Consider the following 27652-nt stretch of genomic DNA (forward strand, 5'->3'; position numbering starts at 1 on the left):
TCTGTGAGGTTAAAGTCATTCCCCTTTGTCCAGTCACTACTTGCTCTTATAAAAGAAAAGCATAGTCACAAGTGTCCCATAAAACCATGTAATCCAGCTACATACTGCAGTTAAAATTACAACAGTGAAACAGTGCTGAGTGCCCCCGTTAAGAGAGAGCTCCATCAAATATCCAAAGATACAATTGGACTGACTGTGAGAAGGTAAAATTACGTTTTCACCCAGATTACTGCAGATCTTTCAGCCATCTTCAAAACCATACAGATAACACCAAGGATGTGAATGTCAGCAGCGAAGCAAGCCCGGCAGGAGCTTCTTTCCAAACACAAAGTAAACGTGGTTAATGGAGTTATCTCTGAGTGAAGGAGTTCTCTGCTCCACTCTGCAGCAAGGCAAGCGGACACGCGCCATGCAGCACTTCACAAGGGGCTGCTGCAAGTCACCACGCTGCCCAGCACCAGGCTGCAGCTCATCCTCTCCCTCCCAAAGGTGATGGATGCTGCTGCGAGAAGCCATGGAGCTCCAATGGCCCTTCCACAGGGACCATGTGGCACTCAGAGCTGCTGCAGTGCCTGGACATGGGCAGGGATTGCTGTGATTTCAGGTCCTTGACTACACCAGCCAGGCACATCAGCAGTCCCAGACCAAAGGCAGTGCTGGACCAAGGGCAGTCCCAGCTAGATGTTCTCAAGGGTGCAGGCTCGGACACGGGTGGTGAAGAGGCATTTCAAAGCCTTGAGCTTAGCCCCCAGAGTTTTGGCTTTCAGGGTATATATGATGGGGTTCCCCAAACAGTTCATGGTCATCAACATAGCCGTGCAGTTTCGGAAGATATAGACTCCTGGGTAGAGGTCAGTGTGGCACTGCTTGTTAATTGCATCAAATAAGACTCCTGCGAATACAGGAGCATAGGAGATCAATGCCAGGAGCCAAATGAAAATACTGGTTCTGGCAACCTGGGTTTCAGCAGATTTGTAGGTGCCAGTGGCTTGTCCACATGCTTTCATTCTCAGCTTTCTTTTCCTCAAGATGATAATGATTCTAAGGTAAGTGAACAGAGGTATAAGGAACGCCACCACAACATTGGGAATGGTGATGAAGATAAGGTAGTCAACGCAAAAAGGACTGTAGAGGACAGAGAGATTTTTTCCCGTGCTCAAGCAGTTCCACCCCATCAATGGCAAGCAGCCCAGAAAGAAAGCCAGGACCCAGCTAATTAAAACTGCAGCTACGGAATGGTTTCTAGCAACCCTGAACCTTGTCCTCATGCTTTCAGCCACAGCCAAGTAGCGTTCAATTGCAATGCTTACCAAGTTATAGATGGTGGATAAAATAGACATGGTGTAAAAGGCGTAAGGTGCAAGCATGTCCTCGGATCCAAAGATTGTAATGTCAGGATTGGTGATGAACAGCATCGAAATCCAAAAGCCAGAAAAGCTGGTGAAGAGGTCAGAAAAGGCCAAATTGCAGAAAAGTATAGAGATAGGCTTGTGCAGATCCTTTGTTGCAATCCTGGTGAAGATGACTATGCAGTTGAAGATCACAGATGCTATGTTAATGGTCAGTTGAGGGATGCCCAGTGCAAGTACTAAATAATGACTCCAAATTTGAGTGTGATTAGTTGAGCAGTTTGGGTACCTGTTCATGGTGGAAAATCCTACTTTTAAGCATTAAAGAGGTCTGTTGTAGCCATCCCGTGTTCCCTCAGAGACCCTACTATGTTCTCCAGGTGAAGAATGAATCCTGACACACGGTTTCTATCGCCACATTATCATCGTGGATTAAACTTTAACCACTCCTGGTTTTAAATGCTTGAGTTACCAACTCTGAGCATCACCAATTACCTTTAAGTTGCTAGGATAGCTACAGCTGGAAAACATATTTACTACTATACAGATGACTTGCTTAAATAAACCTTTATCAAGAACAAAACCTGTCCAGATCTTGTGAAGATGAATGACCACATCAGTAGTTTCAAATTCTTTAAGGATATTCTAAAGTGGAACAAATGTGAATTGAGCTTTAACTCACCAATAAATCAGATGGATAAAGGACTAGAGAATCAGAAAATGAAGAGCAGTATTCCTTTTTCTTTTGGAGGAAAAGTGACTCAAAAGTGATGGAACTCCAAGCAGAACAGCACTGCTGTGTCACCAACCTCCCCCAGTTCAGCAAGGATGCAAGTCCTAATTTCAGATAAGCTCTAGCGACAGCACAACATTTCATCTTGCTCAAGACAGAACAAGAAACAACAGAATCTACTCGTTCACTGTCTCTTGCTTACAATGGCAAATGGATGGAGCCAAAAGCGTCTGGGTTTTTAAGCTCTCTTAGATCATTTCTACAGAACAAACCCCAAACTTGTACAAAACGATACAATGAACTGTAGCACTTGAAGGGGGATCCAGAAAGGTGAGAGTCTCTGTCTCACAGATGCTCTGTGCTTGGGCCCACAGAAATGTCTCTGTACTGACTACTGAAGTACCCAGAAGTTGTCAGAATACACCTGAAATTGCATGGCCTTTCTCTCTCTTGTGTAAATTAGGGGTACTGATGCCTCACAAGGAAACACAAGAGACTGGCTTAGACCTTTAGTAGACTTGCATCGGAGTAAGTATTGGAGACTTAAAATGCCTAAGGAGTTCTGACAATGCCATTTTTTCGACCTTAATTCTTGGATGAGAATGTAGCTAGAAAATGACAGGCATCTACTCATACCTTTGTACAGGCTATTTTGTATTTGCTTATTTAATGTGTAACTTGTGTGTAATAAAACTTATCATTATATCTTTTCTTCCTCTTTTTAAAAGCAAATGGTTTTTGAGAACTGGATTTAAAACACTTGCGACTTGGGGACACGAGCTCTTTGGACACAACTAATGCTATCAGACAGTAGAGGGCACTGCTGGAGCAAACAATACAGGGTGCAGTGGGGAGGCTGGGGATTTTGGGCAGCTCAGGAGCAGTTTAGGTGAGCAGTACATCAGTCCATCTCCATGTCACCACGAACAGCACCATGCATGGTTTTTTCTATGCAGAACTGGCTGGGTTTGTTTGCTACTGCTGAGTGTGGGTCACATCTGTGCCACCCCACGCTTTATTCGCAATGCCCCCAGCCAAGGAGAGATCTCCATTGTGCTCTGGCTGCTACTTGGCACCCATATGCAGCTGAGCAGCTTTCCTTTAGCAAAATTACCCAGGTAAAGCCGTGTCACTCACAAATTTATTCTGATTTAATGTATTTTTACTGTTGTCTTGACAAAGGATTAATTTGCATCGGTAACAATTTTATACCATGCTATTGCAAAGCAGCTCAGCTAAGTTTATGGGCTTTCCATATTCAGTGCTGACATCTGAGCATTGTAGCAGCAATTGCAGCTCTAGAACTGTAAATCTGCCAGGATTTACAACATGAGAAAATCGTGCTAAAATGTTGAGCTTAAAAAGAAATTCTACAGCTTCTTTTTGAAGTTGAAGTGTATGAAAGTATGTCCAGGTTAGTGTGCAGCTACCAGTGCATAATTATTTTATATGTATATTGGAAATACTTTATGCAACAAGTAAAAGGTATTTTTGATGGTCACAAGAAGTGCAAAGAACTATTATATAGAAATAAGGGCTGGGAATTGATTAATGAAGTCTGCTGATGTATTCCTGTTCTATAAAACACTGGAGTGTCACAGATAAACCATTCTTTGGGCATGCCATAACCCACCTCACACAGGCTTGTCAGCCACACCTTTGGTGTGAGGTTGCTGCTGAGCATGGGCTCAACTGTTTCTGTCCCCTTGTCAGTGCCAGCACCAGGAGTCAGCAAGTCCTTTAAGTGAGTGTGTCAGCAGGTAGCATCCAGCCCAGGTGAGCTTCAGGCAGGTACAGCAGAGGACACCAGACTGAGCCACACGTGCTCCTCCTCTCTTCTTCTGGGGCTTCCTGTGGCTCTGTGAGCTGAGGGCTGGGATGAACAGCAGATACCCACAAAGTCAAACATCTTCAAGAGTATCCTAGTTTTAAGAAGGGTATAGGTGTGAACTTGGACTCCCAAAGTGCCCTAGGTATTCCTGAAAATGCTACTTGAGATTTCCCTAATTTGAAAGTCTGGTGTTCAAACGTGAAACACTAAATAATATGAGATCAGGATGTAATTAAAAATAATATCAAGTAGCATAAATAGCTCTTCACGAAAGCTTTGAAATCTCACTTCACTAATATAATTGCATAAAAATTAGCATAATGGTGACAGATTAAAGGAAAAAATATCTTTGTGGAAACTGTTGTTTTAGTGGGCTTCTGTATAGAGAGCGCCCAGATTTGTATATTCCAACCCTCTGTAAGAATGTTTGAGCTCTCAAAAGCAGATGAAAAGTAGCTTGAATTGAAAACGTGGTGTGAGACAGAGGGCTGTTACATAGCCAGATGTCGACATAGAGCAATCTCAATTCAAGGGCATCGTTACACTCCCTTATTCTGGGAACTTTGCGGTCGTTATTGTACTTACAACACACCCATGAGGGAAAAGTGTTATTTACATTTCATGGGAAGAGTGGGAAGAGAACAATCATGTTATTTGCTTAAGATCACTCGAAGTCCTGCACGGAGGGAACTGAATCTAATCTCCTCTATCTCAGGCTAACACTTCAGATGCTGGCTGGACCTTGCAGTTGGTTGAGATTTCCATTCGTGCAGCATTCTGTAGTTCTATAATTGTTCTATATTTCTTTATCTGAATGTACAGATTGCTACTGCTTCGTTATTTGTCATGCAGAAGAAATGGCATTGTTTTGCATTGAATCTCCAAGTTCAATAATACTTATCTGATGATTGTCCCTCTGGAGAAAACAATAACCACTGAACATGCTGAAAGGACTGAGAAAGAGACAGGAGAGGCCTCAGGTTGCGTTTTTAATGACCATTCATTCCAGTGGCTGTTGTGGACAATCCAACCTCACCCAGCTGAGCTTGCCGTTTCAGAAGTAGCCATAACCTGCAGCTCTCAGCCTTCGTGAGGGATCACAAGTGCTCAGCAGCAATCAGAACAACAGGCCCCAGCCAAAGTTGGTTTCAAAGCAGGAAATGAAGTTCAGGGGTTGCAAGTCTTAGTCCTGTGCAGTAACCCTTGGACAACATGCACTTCTACCTTAGCATGATGTAGGGGCAATTTTCTCTGTCTTTCATGCTGATAATACAACAAGAAGCAGGAGTTACGCCTGAAACTGCAGGACAAAAAGCTGCATCTATGTAATTAAAATAACAGCTCCACAGCACAGCTAAGCTACAGATGACACGGTGTTACTTCCAAAGCCACGAACATACACTGTATAGGCAAGAAAAACAAGGCACTGAAAAGATCAGGGATTTTACTGTTCTGGTTTCTTTCCTGTCGCACTCTCCCTCGAACTCACGTCCAACTCCAACTCCCATTCTTGGAACACTAGCCACTTTGTTGTGCAATGCAGTGGTTCAGCTCACTCCTTAGCTGTCCCTGCTCTCCAGGTATACACTGTACCCAGCTGCAGATCGTACCCAACCTGAGCCAGAAAGGGGCAAGGGACATGTAGCTTGGCTAAGTACTGAGGAAGAGTAATTCCTGCTTGCCACGACCTTCATCAAAGCCCTGAGACAAGAATATCCGTTTGCTCCATCTTTCAACGGGCATTACAAGGCTTGCAAGGAAAGACTCCAGGAAAGGGAGTCATACAAATAAGGAGCCTATTTATGCAATTTATGTTTTAATTTATGCAGATTAAAGTCTTCCTCTTTGGAGAGGGAGACACAAATGGAATGTATGATCTCCTTCCAAGGTTCTTCTGACACGTATTCAAAACAGAGCTCTGACTCCTCCTCCGCCCAGTCTCTTTGAGGAACTCACAGGTCTGGAGTTATCTGACATCCCAGCTATGCTTTCACAGCCCTCACCAGGTACATAAAGCAAAGACAGCCCCCAGGCTTGAAGGATTATGTTAGCCCCAACCACAAAGTAATGCAAGCACCAGCTTGTTGCAAGAACACCCCAAAACACCAGGGCCTCTGTGCAGAGCCAGAATGGTTCTCTGAGATGCCAGGACTGTTATTTTCACCTCTGAGGAACTTGTATTAAGCTGTCTAAAGGGAGACAAACATTGATAAATAACTGAAAGGAAGTTTGTGTGGTAAAGAAAGCCTCCCAAAGACAATTGTTGGATATAAAGAAGAAGCTCTTCCCTGTGAGGGTGCTGAGGTGCTGGCACAGGGTGCCCAGAGAAGCTGTGGCTGCCCCATCCCTGGCAGTGTTCAAGGCCAGGTTGGACACAGGGGCTTGGAACAAGCTGCTCCAGTGGAAGGTGTCCCTGCCCGTGGCACGGGGTTGGAGCTGGGTGACCTTAAGGTCCCTTCCAACCCAAACCATTCTATGGTTCTCTGTATACCTGAAGAAGCCAGAACGTACCTTATCCCTTTAGACCTGCAATGGTCAACATAAAGGGAGTCTTCCTGCGGAGCTAAACAACTACAGACACTTGGCAAGGACTGCTGCTACAAGAAAGCAACAGTCAGAAACGTGTGTGCTTCAAAACAAGGCAAAGCAACCAGGCAGGCTGTGAACGTACAGAGCTGGATACACAGCTTAGAGGCACGTGTCCTTCGGAATCCACCTTCAGAATTCAGGGGAATGGTTGAGTTTCACACTGCTAGTGTCTCATTGCTCACCAAAGGAAGGCTGTTCAGCCACATAAAGGATGCTGCTTCACATAAGAAGTGAGGAGAGAAATTCAGCTTTACTAATGATGACACCATGTAACACAGGGTTTAATCCTCAGGTACAGCCTAAATTAGATAGTGAGCAGCTAATGCACCAGAGCTGAGCAGAAGGCCAAATAAAGAGCCATCGGAAATGCTACTATTCCATGGAAGCGACCTTGTATTAGAACAATTCAAGCAGAATCATGACCAGCCCACATTTTCATGTGAAAGATGAAGACTTCGTATTTCATAGCTATGAAATTCCAGATTTCTGGTTCAGGGGTGAGGGAGCTCTAATGAAGAAAACTACAATGCATAACTAAATGAAGAGCACTTAGTGTGTTCTCTCACTCTGAAGGTCAGGTTTCCCAATCATCATGAAACCAACCTGTGTTTCAAGTCTCTTGGAAGTGCAGGGTCAATTCCTCCCAGGTCAGCTCATCTACAGACAGCATTTAGACTCAAGTCAGACTCTCCCTCCCAGGCCTCAGATCTTCCTTCTCAGAGCAACAACTTGGTCTCCCAGCACAAAGAGCTGTGCCACTGCCTTGACTTTGCCTGGGACTCTCATGCATTTGTACCACGGAGTCAGACCCAGGCTGCTCTCACCCCCTCCTGCCTGCACTGCTGGGGCAGGGGGGACTGCAGCAGTCCAGCTGGAAGGTTAGGAACAGCTCTGCACTTCCTCCCTTCGGCACATGGTAGGCTCATTCGGCTCAAACACATGCAAGCTTTATCAGCCACCACGTCAGTCCCTTCGAACTTCCCGTGAAGCTCTTTTGGTAGCAGCAGGCTAATGTCAGATCTCATGCATTTCAGGAACCAAGCTGGAGGGGACAGCTCCAAAACCATTGCTGCTTGGGCTCTCAAGGCCCCAAAGTAAGTGCAGTTTTCACTGGGTTTGACATTCTTTCCTGTTCTTACCTATCCTGTAGCTATGAACACAACTGCCATCGTTACGCCAGACAAAAAGTAGCTTTGGGTTCAATGACCTGCAACAGACTCCCTGCATAGCTTTGCCTCTTATCTTCTCTGACCAAGATGTTCATATGTATTTAAGTTCAGTGTCAAAAGTCCTTTATGTAAATGCACCCAGAGTGCGTTTCCTTACAAAAGTGTCCCTAGGTGCAAAGACGTCATTGAGAACTGATGATAACCAAGCACCTGTCAGGTAAGTTTCTTTAGAAGAAATAATGGAGATCAGATGATGTCTGCGCCCTGCTTATTTAGATAACAGGCTTTATAAGGGAAGGGAATGTCTTTCCCTGAGTCTGCCTTCACTTCCTAACACAAATAAAGACTTACTTAATATGACTGCAGGGCAGTTGGTTACTGCTTTAATAATGCCAGGCTGGAAGGTCTGCTGAAAGCCCCAAAACAAAGCCAAAAACCCAAACAAGAACCCCCGACCCCAAACCGAGAATGCTCAATTTCAAGATCAAACTTGTAACTCTCAGATTTTTCAGTCCTAAACTGCGGGTTTCTAGCAAGCTTTTATCTTGCAAAGAACCAACCCGTTTGGTGTTCAGCTTTGGTTCAGCTCCCCCGCTGAAAAGCCCAAGAACAAAATGTCTGGCTGATGTCCCTGAAGGCTGGCACCACCTGCCATGGCCCCGTTCATGCCCCCGTCCCTCTGTACGTGCTCAGCATGCACCTTGCTTAGATAACCCCACCGAGGCTGCCAGACTAGGAAGTGAAAAAGTGCAACGAATTCCCTTATTGTTCTTGTCACTGCAGCAACTGTTTATCTTAGCACCATGTGCTAGGCAAATCATCTTCTGTTCATGCTTTAATCTACCTAATCCAGGATGGAAAAACACTACCCAGCAAATCTTCATTGTTGGAATGTTATTTATAGCCATCCTTTTTATGAATAAAAGACCTGCTCATAAGTCAGCTGTCAGATTTCCCATTGTTATTACAGGTCCCGGTCCTGTGCGACCCTACTACTAGCAGCAGAAGGGCCATACTCCTCACCTGGGAGCCCGCGGCTCTTCCTAAAGGCAAGAAACACTTTCTTGGCTCTTCTTCCTAACTCAGCCCTCGCTGGATGACTTAGCAGGCTCAATGCAGCCAGCATAATGCTGCTTCACTCTGTCCAGCCCATCATGCGGGAGCACTGGGTCAAGCATCCTCCTCTTCTTGCACCCACCCAAGCATGTGGGTTGCACCCCCATGGATGGAGAGGCACATGGGGAAAGGGAAGAAGAAGCTGCACTCCCTCCTTTGCTTTCCTCAGCTGTGTCAAAACCCAGCCCCAAATGGAAAGATGAAAATGTGTCTATGACCACGAGCAAGAAGCGGTAGTGTCACTTTCCTGTACACACCTTTGTTTGTGGAACATGAAGCCTGAATTGCCACTGAATCATACACATGGAATTAAAATATTCAGATAGGAAAGCAAAGGTGACAGGAAAAAAATTTGTATACCAGATATAATATGTATAACTATAAAAATTTATATCTATTTTATCTGATACACAGATGTATATCAGATATATCTGTATATGATACTATAATATCAGAAGCAGGAAAGTTAAAGTATCATTAAAAAATAAAGAGAAAAGAAGCCAAACCAACCAAGCAAACAGCAGAAAAAGGTGTCCTTTCTGTTAATTCACAAAGGGCAAAAGCATATATGAGGAAGGTGCTGGTTTGTCACCTAAGAAACATTCCCTGTTACTGCACACAGCAGTCCCCTTTTCCAGTCTCCAATCGCCTCCATCGCTGAGCTGCTGTTTGGAGGGTGGTGGGGTAGGGAGTGGGGGCGAGGGAGCTGGGGTTTTGTTTGTTTCATTGGAGTTTTTTGGAGCCAAACAGTAACCTTAAAGCACGCATTAATCAAATGTCCTGTGGGCTGGCAGGAAAAAAGCTGGCAGTACATAAAAATGTAGCATTTGAAGTTCCTAAAGGTGCCTAGGTTGCAGAGTATCAGGTATTCACTCCGGGCTACTTGCTTAGTGCTAGAAAACCTTATTCCTTTTGCCACTAGTTTTGTAGAAATGAATACATTTAGGCAAATCAGGAGCAGGGTAAATCTGGAGAAATTACAAAGGGGAGGAGTTCACCTTCCTGGCTATGGCTTTCAGGTCTGTCCAGGACTCCTTACTCCAGTATAAAACTGAGAGCAGAAATATGATCACATACTAAGAAGTCTAATCAATTCTGGTTTCAACACTGAGCCTATTTAAAATAGATAATGGAATTGCTGTTCCTTGTTCTGTTCTCCCTGCACCTTCTCAAGACAGAGGCAGTAGGTAAGTCCTTGTCTGCTCTTTCTAACCCCATGTACCAAGGTTACTCTTATTTATGATTTGTTTCTGAGTATCAGTACACAGCGTACAGACTCTCTAATTCTTCTATATGTCGAAGGAAGATTGTTTCATTTATTTCTCTGCCTTTTATTATTTGTGCTAAAATATCAAGCACAGATTTCTCATGAATGAACGAGTGGGTTTGGGTTTTTTCACCTTTAGAGAGTCTAGTTGCCTTCCTCCTCTAAGAAAAATCAATGAGGTTTGACTTGATCTCTATAGTGAACTACATCTGTACATTTAAAAAATCAAACTTCTATGAACCTCTTAAACCTTCAAGTAGCTTGGTTTAGTTTTCTGCTCATATTGCTTTGCTGTTTATGATAGAAGATGAAAATCTTACGGTTGCCCACTGAGAGAAAAAGAACAACATGTCTTTGCTGCTGCATTAGCTCAGCACATCCATCTATTTTTGCAGCCTGTGCACTATGTACATAAGTGCACTATGCACTTACGATGCCTGGATTAAATAACGGTCTATAATTAGTATTGAAAAATGCAGAGGGTATTTTTATGCTTCTATTTGATCAGCAATGCTATAACATAGACTAAATCCCCTTTCCTATGTAAATATCAGCACACAGCCTCAAAATTAAAGATAAACACTGCAGTTCCTAAAGGTAATGAAGGATCTATTGTTTGCACTAAAATAGACTAGACTGCATTAAGGAAAAAAAAGAGATACAATATTATCAGTGGTATCAGAGGGAAGCACTGCACCAAGAGCCTATTAAAGAGACACAGTTTTAAAGCAGATCAAGATTCAGTTGTCAGACTTAAAGTAACAGTGGTCTGAGGTGCTCAGAAAGCGCCTTAAGGAGCACAGCCTCAGCCCTGGGGAAGCAGGGGTGGGGGGTCCCTTCCATGTTCTATTTCTCTGGTTTCAGTTAACTTGCCATACCCATGACACTGTAGCTTGCCTTTTCCAGGTTCTTACCTGATGGTTCAAATACCTCCCCTCTTCTTCAGTCTGTATGCTGTAGGTATTCTCTCCCCAGAGGCTTCCCCCATGGGGGACAGGTAAACAGAAACACAACGAACCTTTGCTTTTCCAAAGTCCACAACTAGTGTTTGCTTGTTATTGATTACTGACTGATTAACACTTTGCTCAGTTTACTGCTCTAGGAAGGGATTTATTACAGGGTCTCGAAAGGCTTATTTAGAAATCCTTTATGGGCTTTATTGGATTAGCGGTGATAATTAATGCCCGAGCAGACGGAAGTGAGATAAGGAATGGATATAACAAGTTTTTGTTGCTTTTTTCCCCCAACCATGATTATTTCCACTTTCTCCCCTGAATGCAGAGGAAACAACACAGTCATTAATACGCATGAAACCGGCTCTCGCCCCAGCCTTCTTATGCAAACCTTTTCCTGAGGCAGAAGTTTCACAGGATACATTATGCTGAGTTAAAGGCTAAGCAGTTTTCAAGAAACCTCAACTTTTGCGAATCAGCCTAACTGATTTTTTGTCATACTTGGACGGGATCCTGTTTGAAAGCAAGCCTTTCGTTTCTATCTTGTCACTTCTCAGAGCTAGCTTGAGCAATATCCCCTTACCAGCTCATCTAACAGACCTCCACCAGGGCTGGTTTTCCAATCTGGGCAGCCTCATAATTCACTGCACTTAAATAGTAAATATAACTGTTTATCTTTCAAATCGCTTTCAGCTTTGATCTGTCTCACTATCACAGCTCCTCTGTGATAAAATTATTACTGATAGTCCTTACAGGGCTTTATAAGGAAGCAAGCTTCATTATCCCCATTCCATAGAAGGGAAACTGAGGCACATTGCTGCAGCCACCTGCCCAGAGATCAAGCAGCAGCAGGAAGAGAAACCATCTAGCTTGAACCCTCTACCAGCATCTCATCCATTGACTTATACGGATCTCAGCATATTCCATTAATAGCTGCACTGATGCACCTCAAATGGCTTGCTTGATTCCTTTAAGAGATCAATGACCCGCTGGTACTGCTATTAGAAGAGAGGCAGAATGTCTGCAATATTCCAAACCTTTTGAGAAAGAGGTTTTCTTAATGGCAGATTCAGTCTAGGGCCATTCAGAGAACAACAGTTGCAGAGGACAGTAATAAATCTCCATCTAGAAGCCTTGTGGTAGGGTGACAGCAAGCTCCAAGTGTTACTGATAAAAACCTTCTTTAAGAGGAACAGGATGAACTCCAGCATGTTTGAACCTTTTTCATAGCCATGATAAGGCATTTTCCCACAGTCCTTGCTCTTCTGCTCCAAGGACTGATGCATGATAGAACATGATTCCTTCGATTTTCTGTATTTTTACTGACATACTTCTAACTTTCACAAACCAAATATTCACATCCCCGTGCTGACATTGACATTGTCAGCATCAATTCTCAGTCTGATGTTTGCTCAGGGCCATTCAGACACAAGGTATAACTGGTACCTCCTTAAGTAGCGTAAAACAAGATGCTGCAACTTCTTCCACTTCCAGTTCTAATGGCATAGGCTGTACACATAGTTGTATTTCAGATTAATTTTAGGGTTGGCAAAAGTGGGATGCTGGTCTCCTTAGATGCACTCTAGGATGAAAAGTTGCTTTTTCAGTTTAAGAAAGACGAAGAAGAGCGGCAAGGCAAGACCTAGCACATAGAAAGGGCAGTAATCCATAGGTGCTTTAGGAGCTACGGATTGCCTGAATTTCACTCCCTCCACCCACATAATCTGGCACATGATTAAATATAACTGACAACCTATCACTGACATTATCTCACAGCAGTTACCTCAGTTATCTCAGCTTGATCTCAAGTTATGATCTTTGTGCAGGATACTTTGCTTTGGGCTTCCTCCTTTTCCTTCCTTGTAATAATTCAAGCTGCAGAAATAGATTTAGAGGCTTATCTGAGTCTGCCTGCCATCGTCCATACATACCAGTGAATGCCACCCTTGGCAGATCCACTGTATGCAAAAGAAACAAGAGCTCACATTCGTCAGGCTGCTGAGTGTGCACGGAGAGCAAGAGACATCCACTGACACTGCTCTGTGCTCTCCCCTCTCCATATAGCTGTGTAAACTGCACAAGCAGGCTCCAGGTAGCAGAGTTTTCTATCTGCATCATCTGTGCTGAACCTGTAGCAGCACTGAGTACTTAATATCTTTGAAACTCTGAGGTTTTTCTCCTTTCCCATTAAACACTGATCCTGCAATCAAATTTTAGCAAGCAAACTCTGTAAGAGGGCCAGTTACGGTGAGCTGGGGTTTATTCACAGTCTTGCAATTGGAGGGGTTTTAAGCCTGAGAGAAGAATGGACAGAGTGCTTGCCCAGGATATCTAAAGATGAAAGTCCTGTAATCTCAGAGTACACTTACTTCTTCTCCCAGTTTGTGATAACTGCACAAAGTGGTAAGGCATTGTAACAATTTCACTCTCTCTTTGACACTAAAATTCAGCAAAAGACAGCAAAGTGCTTGTGGCAAAGCAGCAGGTGAGACAGGGAGCAGCTCTTCAGCTAGCTCTAACTGCCTGTTTCATTCTGTGGGACAGAACCAAGCCCAGCAGGCAAAGAAACAACATGGTATATCACTGGAAGACTCCTGAAAGGCAGCTGAAAGACAGTATTAAAGTCATATATGGAATAAGCTTTGAAATGTTTTTAACATCTTACATTTCTGCAGCCTGCCAGGGGTGGCATTCGGATACAGCTGCACAAATGGGTGAATTTGTGTCATACAAGGAATGCCTCAATCCTCTTCACATTAGTCTGTATGTGAAGTTATTGAAGAAAATGTACTGTGCAGACACATCTTGCTGTAATCTGCATTCACCTGCAGATCCTGACTTCCTCTTAGAGAATTACACATACCTGTGTTACAAGCCCACCTCCACCACGTATGAATCCAGTGCAGGGGCATGAGATGTGCCTCCTCCCTGCATGGCTTCTGAACTGCTGAAGAGTGCATATAGTGTGCAGAGGTGAATGGCTGATGCCCCAGGGGAGATGACCCCTGCTTTGTGTTTCTATGCTGCGCCTAAGGCAGCATACATCGGTGCGATGCTTCAACAAGCATCAGGGTTCTTGAGCAGACCAAGGCTGATGCACCCAAGGATATCACAGCTCCCAAGTTCAAAAATCATTGTTCACTGGTTTGCAGCCTGCTTTGGTGACAAGCAGTGAGGGGGCAATTTTCCACGTACACGGTGGACCCAATCACATTACGAAAGCTCCATCTAAGGATCAGCCTGAGTAGCATGAGTACACTCCGCTGTCATCAATTTGTATTAACTCACTGTTTAGCTGAGCTCATGCAGAACTGCAATGTGCTGCATCACCTCGTCCTTCTCCAGCTTCCAAGCCAAGGTGCTTTCCTGCTGCAAGGTCCAGCTCTTCAGCTGGGTGCCTGTCTCCATGCGAACAGGCTTTTTTCCCTGTTAATGGCATTGCAGGAGAAGCTTTGTTATGTTGCACGATATATCTAATGGCCTGTTACTAGCTTTTTAGTTGCATTTGCAGCCATAGGATCAGTTGTCATAAACCCAGCACAAAAGAGTACAAAAGGAAAGCCAAAAATAGCGTGAATTACACTTTAAAAATACTTAAAAAGAAGAGAAATATTTTTGAATTTTATTCTTATTAAACAAAGCAAAGCAAAATACTCCACAGAAGCAAATCACCTTAGCCCTGGATACTCAGTTTGTATTAAAAGCCAGCTTCCTGCTTTGATACAGCAAATTTATGAGGACGCATATATATGACAGAGGCTACAACAGTACCACAGGTCACAGCTGAGAACATTTCCCTCACTCTCTGACACAGAGGAAGTAGTTTGCAAATGTTTATAGGGCATACCTAGAATCCTCCGATCTCTGGGTTTTTCCTTCAGTTTATATGTATTACAGAGAGCTCAATTCAGCATGTGATTCATGGCTACACGTGCAGATTATAAACACTGGGCTCTAATCAGGTACGTTTACTTGTAATGCTGCACTCCTGCAATAAAGCTTATTTTCAAGGTCAGCTCCCAATAATACCTTGGAATACATACAGATGTGTGTCATTATTAGAAGTTCCAGGTAAAAGTGACTAGAAGAGACGTGAATGATCACAAACACTTGTTTTGACATGGTTTGAGATACATCAATCCAGAAGCAGACATTTGGAACTGCATTCGCCTATCAAAGTAGTTGATCAGGACTTCCTGAGGATGCATAATACTTAAGAACGTATAAATAGACTTTTATGTATATATGTTCATTGTGTTCAGCAAGCTCAATTAGAAAGACAGAGCCCACTTGTTTTGAAGTTGCTTTGTCTTTTGTACTAAAGATAGTAAGTTTTACACAGCAAGCTAAAAATAGAGTGAACCCAACACAAACTGAAGCTAAAAATATACCACAAGCAAAACTAGGTTTTGCCATTTTCATAGAAAAGGCCAGGCTGCAGAGCCAGTGGTTACAGGGGATTTTTGGGGTGGATTGGAAACGGGTGGGCAGTAGAGCTGTAATGAGAGCTATGGCATTCGGGGCAGCCTGGGCTTTCTGAAAAGCAGCAGTGCAGCGGGAGCGCTATCAGCTGTGTGCCTCAGAAAACAATGGATTGTCAGTGAGGACATGGCTGAAAGAGGGTGACAAGAGATCTAAAGGGACGAACAAAGGAGGCAGTCAGGGACAGAGAAGGGGTTGTCAGTAAAACGTAACAGAGGATATTCTTACTGCCTCTACTTCAGGCTATTAGCGGCATAAAGGTCATTCACACTTCAGGAGATTAAATATAGTTAATAAAAACAGCTAACCATCAACATACAAAATCAATATGTTTCAAACCGCTTTATTGGGCAGGACAAAACCTGGTTCAGTAAGTTTTTGTGTGTAAATGGACAAATAAAAAGGGCAATTTTCAGCTAGCCTGAGTACCACCTGTCCAATGGCACCGAGTCGGAGATGAGGGCTTCCAAGCAGCAACTCAGTAGGTCCAAGTAGGGCAGTAAGCGGGGAACAAGTAGGACAAAGAAGATTTAGGAACTTTTATGGAATTCAGGCAATGTAACCATGATCCAAAAAGGCTTAAGGGTCTTTTCCTAGATCACACAATAGCACATCGGCAAATTGCCAACAGCCTGGCTTCCAGCCAGAAGCACTGTCCTCCATCCAGCTGCGTAAGTGAACAGAAGAGGGAGTTCTCAGCTGAAGGAATTCTTTTGCCTCAAGTTCCCGAGCTAGGCTTGATAGCTAAAACAATTGAAAACATTCACAATAAAATGAAAACAAGACGTAATAGCATTGTTTTCCAGCTATTCTGGTGCTAAAAACCAGCTTTGGTCAGGAAACCAGTTGTAAATTTGACAAGGAAGAAACAGAGATAAGTAGGACTGCTTACTTGCCAAGAGAGACTCCCTAAATTTAACTGTCTTGAACCTTGGGAAGGAAGAGGAGGCCTTCAGCCTAGTTCAGCCCTACTCTAAACTAAACCCCAGTAAAGTCAAGGTGCATCACCACTTACATTGTATTATGGGTTCTTGATTTCATAGCCAGATACAGTTGATAATATAGCAATTGTTAAGGCCAGGTATATATATATATATATACACATATATACTGAATTATATTACTTCCAATAGTAACAACAGTGCAAATGTCTCTATTTAATGCCAATTAGGCAAGGAGCTTTTGGAACTCTTGTCTAGTATCTAATACTATGCTGAGCAAGGTATGAATGCTCATGGCTCGATTCACACATACCAGCAAGGAGTAAGCTATGAAACTCTCCAGGGCAGCTCATATCACAGCAGTGGTTTCAGCAACTCAACTACAGACTGAACAAAAAACCTCAAACCACAAAACCCTCCCCTTTCTGCTGCTTTTTTTCCAGGCAATAAAAGAAACAACAGGAAAAAGAATGGGGGAGCTGAGGTTTGATGGGAAGAACAGCCAGGTGAGAGGACTGCAGGGATCAGAGATGTGCAGGGTCCCCGTAAGAAATGGGTTTCAGAGAAAGAGAGATGAGGAGCTCTGGGGTGGAAACGGTGGAAAGGTGAAGGGCATATCAAGAGGTGGGGCAGAGGATGGATGAAGGAAGAACAGAAATTACAGATTATGAAGGAAATATTTGAACGCTGTAAACATCGAGGGAAAAGAATTGCTTAGGGTGGTTCAGTGATATTTCTAGGAGCGATGGGATGCAGATAAGCAAGTGGAAAATATAAGCTATTCAACAGGAAGCATTTCCTGACAGTGGAGGCTAATAGACTGTGGAGAAGTCTCCTAAGGGAAGTGGTAGGAGCCGCTCAGACAATTAAAACTAGACTAGACAACATACCTTGGGGCATAATCATGCCTAAGACCACAGACAACTGACTGGATGTGACAAGTACCTTTCCTTCGTGCTTCAGAAATAAAGCTATAAAGCCCAGGGGGGAAAAGGAGCACTGTAAATACAAGCTCTCTATATGCACGGAGGAATCGCACCTGACTCAAACAAATCCAAATCCTTGCAAGTGAAACAGTTTGATTCCTCCTGAGCAGCATCTGCAGAGAAGATCCTGCTCTCTAATGTTATATTACCACCAATCAGAAGAAAAATCCCATCCCCAATGAACATTAAACCATTGTTTGCATTCTGCAATGTTTAATTAGCTTACTTATTAAAATTTAACCTTTTTCTTATGAACTGCTGAATTTATAACCTGTTCTACTTCACTGATACCATCCCACCTTCTAAACCACAACTGTGGTAAGTGCTTGATAGAAAAACACTTCATTTTTGTTAGTTTGTAGACATTAGGAACTTTGCAGGAAGCTCACGGAGATCAGACACCAATCATTGGGTGCACGCTGCATTTGACAGAAGGGAAGAATACTCCCAGTGCTGGGTGCAAGGCAGCAGCGGCCACCTGAAGGCTGGATTCTTTATCTTTAATTTTTTAAACTCTTTCTCCCCATCGTCTTGCCGTTCAGGCTGAAGCATTTTGAGCGTGGTTATGCTTCAGTCTCCTGAGGCATGAGCCTGCTGAACACCTACCAGCTAGTAAAAAGTCAGCTTTGCTTTGTTTGAGAAGGGCTGGACCCAGACACAGCAATGAAAGGCTCCATAACCCACTTCCATTTCATTCCTCTGGTACAGAGACACCACGTCAGGACCACTAACAATGTGATTTGGTGGTATTTACCTTCCCTCGGTGGTTCCTGTGGTTGTCTTTGATTTTCAGGGTTCTGTGGTCATGGTCCAAGAGCTCCACAACCTTGCACCCAATGAACTCGTTGCACTTACTCCTAACTGTGAATCATATTGACCGGGAAATCTGATTTGCATTACAGTAATGCTTTGATGTCTAAGTCACGATCACACTCCCATTGTGCAAGGCACTGTACAAGCCCAGAACAGCAGACCTTGTTCCAAGAAGTTATAGTAAACAGACCAGAATACCTCCATCGACCTTGATTCCTCACCTGAGGACTTTCGTCCCTGGTTTAACTCACACCCCAGCAACTTTGAGACCAGATCTTTGCTGGTAACTCTCCTCTCATGCTGCATATATGCTACCACCTTCCAATATTTGCATCCAGGTTGCTCCTGCAGAGCAGCACTTTTGTTCCTGAAGGTTCATGCACATATAACTCACAAAGAAAGAGCACTCCCAATCACAGGGTGCTGGTGCAGCTATTGTTAAAGCACACACTGACCACTCGTCTAGAGCAGTTGCCAAAAACATGTCTGTAGTCATTCACCCATGCAAACACTAACACGTATGAAACAGAACCAAGCGCTGTGAAGATTGGCTTACCTGGCATTTGTTAGGCATTTATGGATTAGAACAGTGACTTGGTGACATTCTGTGCTTGGAACTTGTGGTCGTTCCCCAGTGGAGATGAGAAACTGCTCCGCTCCGTGCTGCTGGAGGTCTGGCCTCTGTCTTGTGTACCCAGGCCTGAGAAAATGCAACAATCCATTTGAGAAATGGCAGGTCCGAAGGCTGAGTTTTGAGTGTGTTTAGAAGTGAGTCAAAAACTAAATCCTTGTCAAAACCAGTTTTCTGGTCATTACAAAACATTAATGGCCCAACAACGTAGAAATCAGTGCACTTACATCACAAATGTAGCGATGCTCTTTACCTTTCTTCTCAGTAGCGCTAGATGTTTGCTAAACCAGAAAGAGTCAACATTATTCAGAGTTTTCAGCATAAATTTTTGTGAGAGATGAACTGAAACAGCATTATTTTATATATTTATTTAGAATTAAAATATTAAAACAGTAAAACTATAAATTAAATTTAATATATTATTATATTAGATATATTAATTTTATATATTTAATATATTATATTCAGGCTACAAGCTCACCCAAGTGTCCCTCAGATGTTAAAGCTAGTCACATTTGCTATCTACTTATAGCTGCTGAATACTGACCAGATGGATGGTATTGCCGTGCTACTGATATGAAGGCGTTAGAAGCAGTTATGAACCTTCCAGCAGATGTGTTATAAAAGATCACAAATTATGGCAATTAGCAATCAAATGACAGGTCTTCTCCATAATAACCCCTAGAATTGATTAGCCATTGGTTAAAATGTCTATAATTCACAAACCATAGGCCAACAGAATCTGTAGTATTAATCATGATTAAAAGAGGTTTTGAATTGTTATGGATTAAACAGAAAAGAGGACTGCTCCTGTTAAAGTCCGTTTAAACGTTGTAACTGTCATGAACAGCCACTGAAGCATAGATCTAATAGTCCTTACTTTCCTGACCAGATACTTCAGTTAAATCAGCTCTTCCTCTGAATTTCCTTTTCTTCTGACAATGAAGAAGTAAGATTAAGATGTTCTATTGAAGAATTCTGCAGGCATCAGTGTGGGATCACAGCTCAGCTGAATTAAAGATTCTTCATGTCTTTTGGGAAATGAGACCCTGCATTCCCCAAAATTCCTTATTGCACCAAGTCGTTTTTAAAATAGTTTTTGGAACAGTGAGGGAAGTCATCCTGCATACGTGAATTTACAAGTATGCGGAAGGATGGCAAGTGCAGAGCTGATGTAAGGAAATTTATTTAACACTGCATATATTCAGATGTGGAACTTTTGGCTCAAGGAGCTACCAAAGCCAAGGTTTCAAACCCACATTATTCAGAACTGCAACCTAGATAGCGTTCTAACACTTCCTGCTAGTTTTTGGAAGGAATACTAACAGGTATACACTGATGCATTAAAGACAGGAGATCCAGAGAGAGGCCAGAGCTACTCACTGCAGGATTCTGATGCTTTCATCTGGATTATTTGATGCTAAAACCCAGCTAGACTCACCGGATGGTGTGCTTCATACTGCTAAGAAATCTCTAGCAACTGAAGATGTCTTTCCAGCTGAAGCACTCACCTCTTACCAGCCATTGGTTATGTATTTATGAAATGAAACATCTTTCTCTAATAGAATCGGGCAGAAAATACCAAGACATTGTCAAAGCTGTGTGCCCGGTCATCACTGTGTCAGCATCACAAGTTACAAATCCATTCCCATCTGCAGCTTTCCATTCATCTGATTTTTAACACCTGATGGTTCTATTTTCTTTGTAGTTGGACACCACTGGTGCTATCAGTCACAGAAGTGCGCACAGCCATCCTGCGAAGGTACTGCTCAACAGTTCACTTTCCCAGTCCCGTTAGTGCTTGGATTCTTCTCTTTTGCAAAGGGCTTCTTGATAGAAATAATGCAAAAATTCACGCAACTCCTCATTTAACGCTGCATGATCATGTTAAATGTAAATGTAAGTGCTATAGAGGGTACCTAAAGAATGGCATTTTGAAGATAGCGGTGTTTGGGGCTAAATATTAATTTTGTTTCAACCACGGATGATGCTACAAAGTATTTCTATTTTAAAACCCTATGACCTATGAGTATTTTAAATCCACAAAAATAACATGCTAAGAAAGGTGCTGGATTGCATTCCAACATAAAGACCTTTTCTTCAAAGATGTTCCCAATTTCCCAAGCAAGAACAAATTGACTGTTGGGTGATTTGGGGTTATCAAGGATTTGCTGTCTACAGAAAGAAATTCTTTTCTTCATCCTTACACAGCTCCTCAAGAATGGTATCTAACAGATGCCGTCTGCAAAGGGAACAAACAGTCACCTGTCAATATTGTCACCAAAAATGTCACCTATGACAAAAACCTTAAGCCACTGAATTTTGAAGGGTATGATGTGAAGGGGTCTTCGAAATGGAACATAGAAAACAACGGACATACAGGCAAGTACTGTCAAATATGTTGTTATGGGATTTATTTGTTCCTCTTCTTGGGACCATGCATTCACCGTGGGCAAGGTTAGATATAACTACTGCTACTTAGAAGCAAGTAAGCCGAATTAAGAGAGCACCCCTGTATTTCAGAAGTTAAACATTCAGAATACCTTCTGATCCAAGGCTTTCTGGGAACTTTGTGGGAATTACCTAGTTTTTGGGGTTCCGGACATGGTCCTTGAGTATCTCAGCAGAAAGCGGCTCTGTGCATGTGCAGAAACAGAACTCAAGATGTTTAGGGAACCTCTAAATCAAACAACCTCTAGGAACAGAGGTGGGTAGGTGTAGGGGTTCAGGACAACGGGTTTGGCAGAGCTTTCTACTGAATGCTCCTATAGGTTTCATTTCTGTGCTTGACCTGTTTGACCCTTGCTTCCACACAAAGGAGAGCTCTGCTGAAGAACACGATCTGGGAAGGCCATTCAACTAGTGGCTCGCAACATGTGTGTCCTGCTAGGTCTTTAATAACGAGCTCAAATCTCCTTAGATTTCACCCCGTTTTCTCTGCACTCAAAGTAATCCAATGGGAGTTTGCTGATCAGCTCCTTGCTGATTCAATAAACAGTGATTCAGTGAACAGCATATCAGTAAACAGTGAATCAGTGAACAGTGATTTAGAGCTGTTTTACTTCCTCCACTTCTCTTCAGTAAAAGCAATACTAATGATGGCACTTCAACAATATTATACTGAATTACTTCAACTTTAGAAATAAATCTGTTATCCTTTTTTTTTTCTTTTTTAACATTATCTATATATAACATCTACCTGTGCCCCATCCTGGAAATGTTTAAGGCCAGGTTGGACGGGCTTGGAGCTACCTAGCCTAGTGGAAGGTGTCCCTGCCCGGGGCAGGGAGTGGGAACTGGATGAGCTTTAAGGTCTCTCTCAACCCAAATCAGTCTGGGATTCTGGGATGCTATGATTCTATAAGTGTTCTTAAGATCTTTGATGGTTTGGGGTTTTTAACTGCTAAATCCCTAAAATGGAAAGCTGCAAATGGCAAATATTTCCTTATTATAAAATAGAAAGGGAAGAAGGCAAAGAGCTGGGTAGGTTTTCAGGGCCAGAGATTCTAGTTTAAAACATCAGTAGTTTGACAGACCATAAGAAAAATACATATCTTGACTTTTCACTAGTGTATGGGTTAGTGGCTTTTCCATTATAGAATGATATTCTAGAATCTCCCCATTACAGTGGCTGTGCATAGAAATCTCTTTCACACAACACTTCGCATTCATAAGGATGGGTCAGATCTCTCGTCTTTTACAGCCATGCAAAAGAATTAGTTTTTCAGTCTGGGCTTTTAAAATTTCTTCCTTTTGAGGGCAACCAATTCCTGTGCTAAAATGAGTACAAAACTGGAATTGCTATTGCTTAAACTACAGCTGCAATTAGAAGCTCTGCGTGAGATTAGACTACCATTATGGTCTGTGATGTGCAGACAGCAAAGGTCAGTGTCTCCAAGGTCTACAATCTAAATAAACAAAGCCCACAAAGATATGTTACTCATCCATTTACAGATAAAAAAGAAAACTGACTCACACAGGCTTCCAGTTCATTTGGAATTCAGAACAGAAATGAAATCTCTGGGGCTTCGATCCAGGTTAAAGCAGTCTTTCCTATGGAAAGAGAAGTACTGTGCTTAATGTAGAAGTCTAAACATTACAAAATACATCACAAATGTCGCAAGCGCAGGAAGTGATGGCAATTTATAACTAGAAAATTAGCTCCTAAGAAAATGTGTTTTGCTGTTAACAACAGATCAAGCATTACATCAAATAGATGTAATGACTTAGATGCTTAGGCTGAAGTTGCAACACTACTCTAAAACAGATGAGAGTATCTTTAAACCTTGACTAGAACAAATGTTACAGTGCAGACAATAGAAGATAAGAAGATGCTTAAAAATCAAATAAACCATGGTCAAGATGACTTTTAAGAATACTTTGACATAGGGTGTTCCCCTAGACAATAAAATGAAAGAATATAGGGTCTTCTGAAAGGTCTGAGTAGTTCTTACTCCTGGGGTTATAATGACAGTGAACAAATCCCTACAAATCCCCTCAGTGCAATCAAGCAAAGACAGTCCATTACCCTGGTTTCTTCCAAATGCGATTAGCTGATGATATATGCCAAAGGATATGCCAAAGGATGCTGTAAAATCCTACAAATCCCTTCCCCTGGAACAACCCAAAGAAGCTCTCTGTCCTTTTCCTCCATTTTATAAAGGGAAACAAGTATCATCAAATTTATTGTATTTATTCAAATGAAGTAATGGGTAGCTCAGCTCTCCAGCAAGTAAGGCTCTACACGGGTCATTCAGGTCCACAGGGCTAATCCTAGGTAGAAGTGGGAACAGAAGCTCCAAGTCCTATGCTATAAAGGGATGCCCAAATGCTGTTGCATGTTACTGGGAAGTGGACTATGATATTTCTCCTTTTCATCTCAAATTAATCTCAGCCAGCCTTTTGTCAGTGCTCAGCTTCTGGTGCACTCAGGACTTCAGGAGACGTTTGAATCTCAAGATCATACATCCCTCTACTCTCCTGTACTATTAATGTATGATCTCTTTGGGTTTTTTTTAACAACTTATTTGTTTTCCCCAGTTAAAGTAACATTAAGCACATCCCCTAAAATTGGAGGTGGAGGTCTGGGAAGAAAATACAAGGCGATAGAATTTCATTTGCACTGGGGAGCCCCCGGTGTGCAGCGATACCTTCCTGGGTCAGAGCACAGCATAGATGGAGAAAAACAAGCCATGGAGGTAGGTGAGACTGGTTTTGGATTGTTGCTTTTACTCAAGAACTTTGGCTATGTAAGATACTGGTGCACAAAAACCATTGGCTAGCTCTCCTATGAAACCCCAACAGTAGAAATAAAGAACTGAGGACACCTTGTTTGCTAAACAAGTGACAACATCAGGACTCACGCTACTTTTGCATAGCAAAGGCACAGGACACATGATAAATCTGGAGTTATATTGCCTTTTGGGAGGAGAAACATTTCAAAGTCTATACAGTCTGATTACACTCTCAGGCTGCTTATCCAGATTATATATTAATTTCTGGGACTGCAGCCATGAGTTGACCTGTGCAACCAAAAAAATATATTCTCTTCGAGGCAAGACAAAGTGCCAGTGCCGATACACATGGATTAGTGGAAGAAAACGATCCCCTTTCAAACCATGATGTAAAAATCCATGAAGCCATTGTTGATGAATGCTGGCTTCAAATTACATTTACTGCTAGCTCCTGCCTCAGGCCAAGGACTTTGAGCTGCTGGTTCCCAGCCTGTGACCAGCCAAGCAGCTTGGGCCCTGCTGCAGCACAGGTGCAAAGAAGCAGCCAGGCTGCCTTTCCACCACTGAACTGTAGAGGAAAATGAACAATAAATGGCCTTTACTGTTGGGTTACAGCTTCATATTGTCCACATACGAGAAGATGTTGCAGATGTAACAGAAGCGAAGAAAACCGAGGATGGTGTGGCTGTGCTGGCCTTCTTTGTAAAGGTATGTCGCCAGTTTTGTAATTGCCCATCTCAAATACACCAGCGATTTGGCTGAGTCATCAATTGTGTTAACGTTATGGTAATCCAAAACCTTGGTCTCTCTATCTTCTGCAGGCATTTAGGACAAGCACTTAATTCCTTTACCCTTTTCTGCATTCATCTTGCTGTTATCTTTCAGCTTCATGGTTCTTTTCTGTCTTATTCACAATTCAAAGCAACCAGTTGTTGAGAAATGCGTGATTTGGAATCAACATATTTCCATTTCAGGTTGAAGAAGAAAATAAAAACTATGAAACTCTAGTAAATGAATTAGAGAATATTAAATACAAAGGTAAGACACTTCTGTTTGTTGGTCAAAACACAACAGGTATTTATTTTGAGCAGTTCATGGTCCAATCCTGTCATACCTACAGTAGATATTGCTACTTGAAAGTCACAGCCAAAAGACAGAAGTTTGTCAAGCACTCAGAGCATCACAGATGGAGAAAATCTCTTTCTCCATGTTTGCAGTGAAGAACCACCCCCCCTCCCCGCACTGGGCCAGAATGAGTCCTCCTGCTTCTGCAGAAGGAAACAAAGTGAGAAGCGAATCACGCAGAGTGCTGACAGAGCTGTGTGTGACATGTGCTCCTGCAGCGGGCACTCGGGGATTTCAGCTCGGTGCGGCTGCCCCTGGTCTCGTGGGGAGCACGTGTGGGGATGGGGCTTTACGCAGCGGTAAGTGCCAGCCACAGGTGAAGACAAAGATGAACAACAGCCGGAGCTGTGCTTGTTACAAGAGACATTTCCATGTGGTTTGTCTAGGGCAAACGGCACAGATGGACCCTTTGCCACTGAGCTCTCTTCTCCCACCTGAGAAAGACCTTGGCAGGTACTATCGGTATGAGGGCTCCCTCACCACTCCTGACTGCTATGAGGGTGTCATCTGGACCATATTTGAGAAGCCAGTTGAGCTCAGTGTTTCTCAGGTAAGGCACAGAAGGGTAGCCTGGAAGATCTGCTGATGGTTGGTTGCCCTTTGGCTGCCTGCTCAGTCACACAATTTAACCCAGACTTGTTAGCTGCTCCACTGCTTTCTTCCTATGACACACACACACGTGCTTGACATTAGCCAAAACGTAGTCCCTCGTGACAGCTTTTTGACCCTATTAAATCATCCCTCAAAAAATGGCAGGAAAGGGGAAGGAAGGGGAAATGACGATGTGAAAAGAAAGCCAAAGAAATCCCACAGGTAAACACCTAGCCGAGTGCTTCAGCAGCAGCACTTCCACTGCTGTCATCTGCTCACTCCCAAGTCCCACTTCTTTTCTCCTAGTGGGGTAAATATCAGAACAGAATACTTCAAAATGCAAACTTTGAGTCTATCAGCATCAGCTTTAATCAATCCGTGTTTGTCCTAGAGGTTGGAACAGGAGACTGAATCGTGACTGTCTCGAAAATACAGTACAGGATTAAGAAATTCGGATGTCCTGGAGTGGACTCGCAGCAGTACTACAGCCAGCACAGCCTGGCCAACAGCCAGCAGCTGTGGTTTAGTTCCTACCTGCAGTGTGCTCATAGTCACTTCAGTCACACAGCAATGCTCAGCCACACACAGCCAGAAGAGCACAGTGCACAAGAGTGAGCACCTGCTCGCTCTGGGCCAGCACCATGATGCAACAGGCAGAAATTTGAGGCAAAGAAAGAAACCCTAATTCTCTTGGTGTCACTGGGATATGACGGACAAGGACAGGACTATGTGCGTCACGAGGACTGGTGTAACCAGCTCCTTGAGCTGGACAAAGCATTTGGCTCACACAGAAAGGAAGTGCCCGTGATTTCCAAGAAGTCAAGTGTTGGTGACGTCTGGCAGTAGCCTCCATCACCTTGTTTCCTGCAAGGTTCATGCATCCATACAGTTCAAAACCAGACTAAGGCACTATAGATTTATAGCGTTCTATGGAAAGAGGATTTAACAATCTTTTTCTTTGATGCCTGCAGATTTCTCAGTTCTCAACACTCCACTTTGATGGGAGGAACTCAACTTACATGACTGAAAACTTCCGGCCTGTTCAGCTCCTGAACGAGCGCAAGGTGTACTGGTCCAGTGCCAGCATGCTCCTGCCTGCTGCTAAGGTTTTAATGTTGGTCCTGATGCTTACGTACATCCTGAGTTCTCTTTCCCAATGAACACTTCTTACCTCATTTTTGGAGTTGTGTTTTTTTTGTTGTTACTGTTGTTGGTTCTTTGCATCAAGTAGCCTGTCAACTCATGAATCATATCTCAATACAGAATTTAACCTTGTCTTCCTCCAGACACTAACCAAGGACTTCTGCTGCTGCTCTTACACACAGTGAAACCCATTGCACTAAATCACAAGAATTCAAAGGAACTGTAAGATAAAGCTATGAAGATTCAAATTTAAAACAAAGAAAGATTTAAAGAAAACATTAGGATGGATTATCTGCAAGCCTGCAGCTCTAACACAATACTGGAAGGACACTTTACAAGCTACACAGAGGACCTTCAAGAGGAATCTGCTCTGAAGTGCCTATGAAGGATTTTGGTTGGAGCACGTTTACATTCAGCACTGCAAACCAGGAAGACGGTAACATGTGGAGTAATTCTTACAATCCCTACATTGTCCTGTGTGAAGGTACAATACAGAGGAAAGAAAAAGTGCTCACACATAATTGAGCAACATCTTGTCATCCTGCCTAGTGAAGGATATGGGACAAATCTCATCTGTACTAACACAATTTCCCCCTCTTCTTCCTTCAGAATATCTAAAGTTAATTTTTAGATAAGGATACTGGATTCCTTTCACCTAATCTGCTGATTCTGGATTTCAGGTTTCTCTATTAAGCTTAT

General features: G+C 42.9%; 2 protein-coding genes across 2 annotated transcripts; one reads left to right on the forward strand and one right to left on the reverse strand.

Annotated features, from left to right (window-relative positions):
• Positions 1-349: 349 nt before the first annotated feature.
• LOC133278076 (lysophosphatidic acid receptor 1-B-like) lies at positions 350-2416 on the reverse strand. Its single transcript, XM_061470518.1, has one exon. It carries the CDS (start codon positions 1644-1646, stop codon positions 678-680), a length of 969 nt encoding a protein of 322 aa, XP_061326502.1. The 5' UTR covers positions 1647-2416; the 3' UTR covers positions 350-677.
• Positions 2417-9558: 7142 nt separating this feature from the next.
• Positions 9559-26987, forward strand: CA4 (carbonic anhydrase 4). The gene is made up of 8 exons (XM_061470519.1): positions 9559-9974; positions 20569-20622; positions 21072-21242; positions 23901-24058; positions 24710-24802; positions 25069-25132; positions 25606-25769; positions 26782-26987. Exons 1-8 carry the CDS (start codon positions 9917-9919, stop codon positions 26968-26970), a joined length of 951 nt encoding a protein of 316 aa, XP_061326503.1. The 5' UTR covers positions 9559-9916; the 3' UTR covers positions 26971-26987.
• The last annotated feature ends 665 nt before the right edge of the window (positions 26988-27652 follow it).

The sequence above is a fragment of the Pezoporus flaviventris genome, unplaced genomic scaffold (assembly GCF_033815535.1).
Source record: "Pezoporus flaviventris isolate CSIRO_AGI_PZ_B2104156 unplaced genomic scaffold, CSIRO_AGI_Pfla_v1 ptg000063l, whole genome shotgun sequence".
NCBI lineage: Eukaryota > Metazoa > Chordata > Aves > Psittaciformes > Psittacidae > Pezoporus > Pezoporus flaviventris.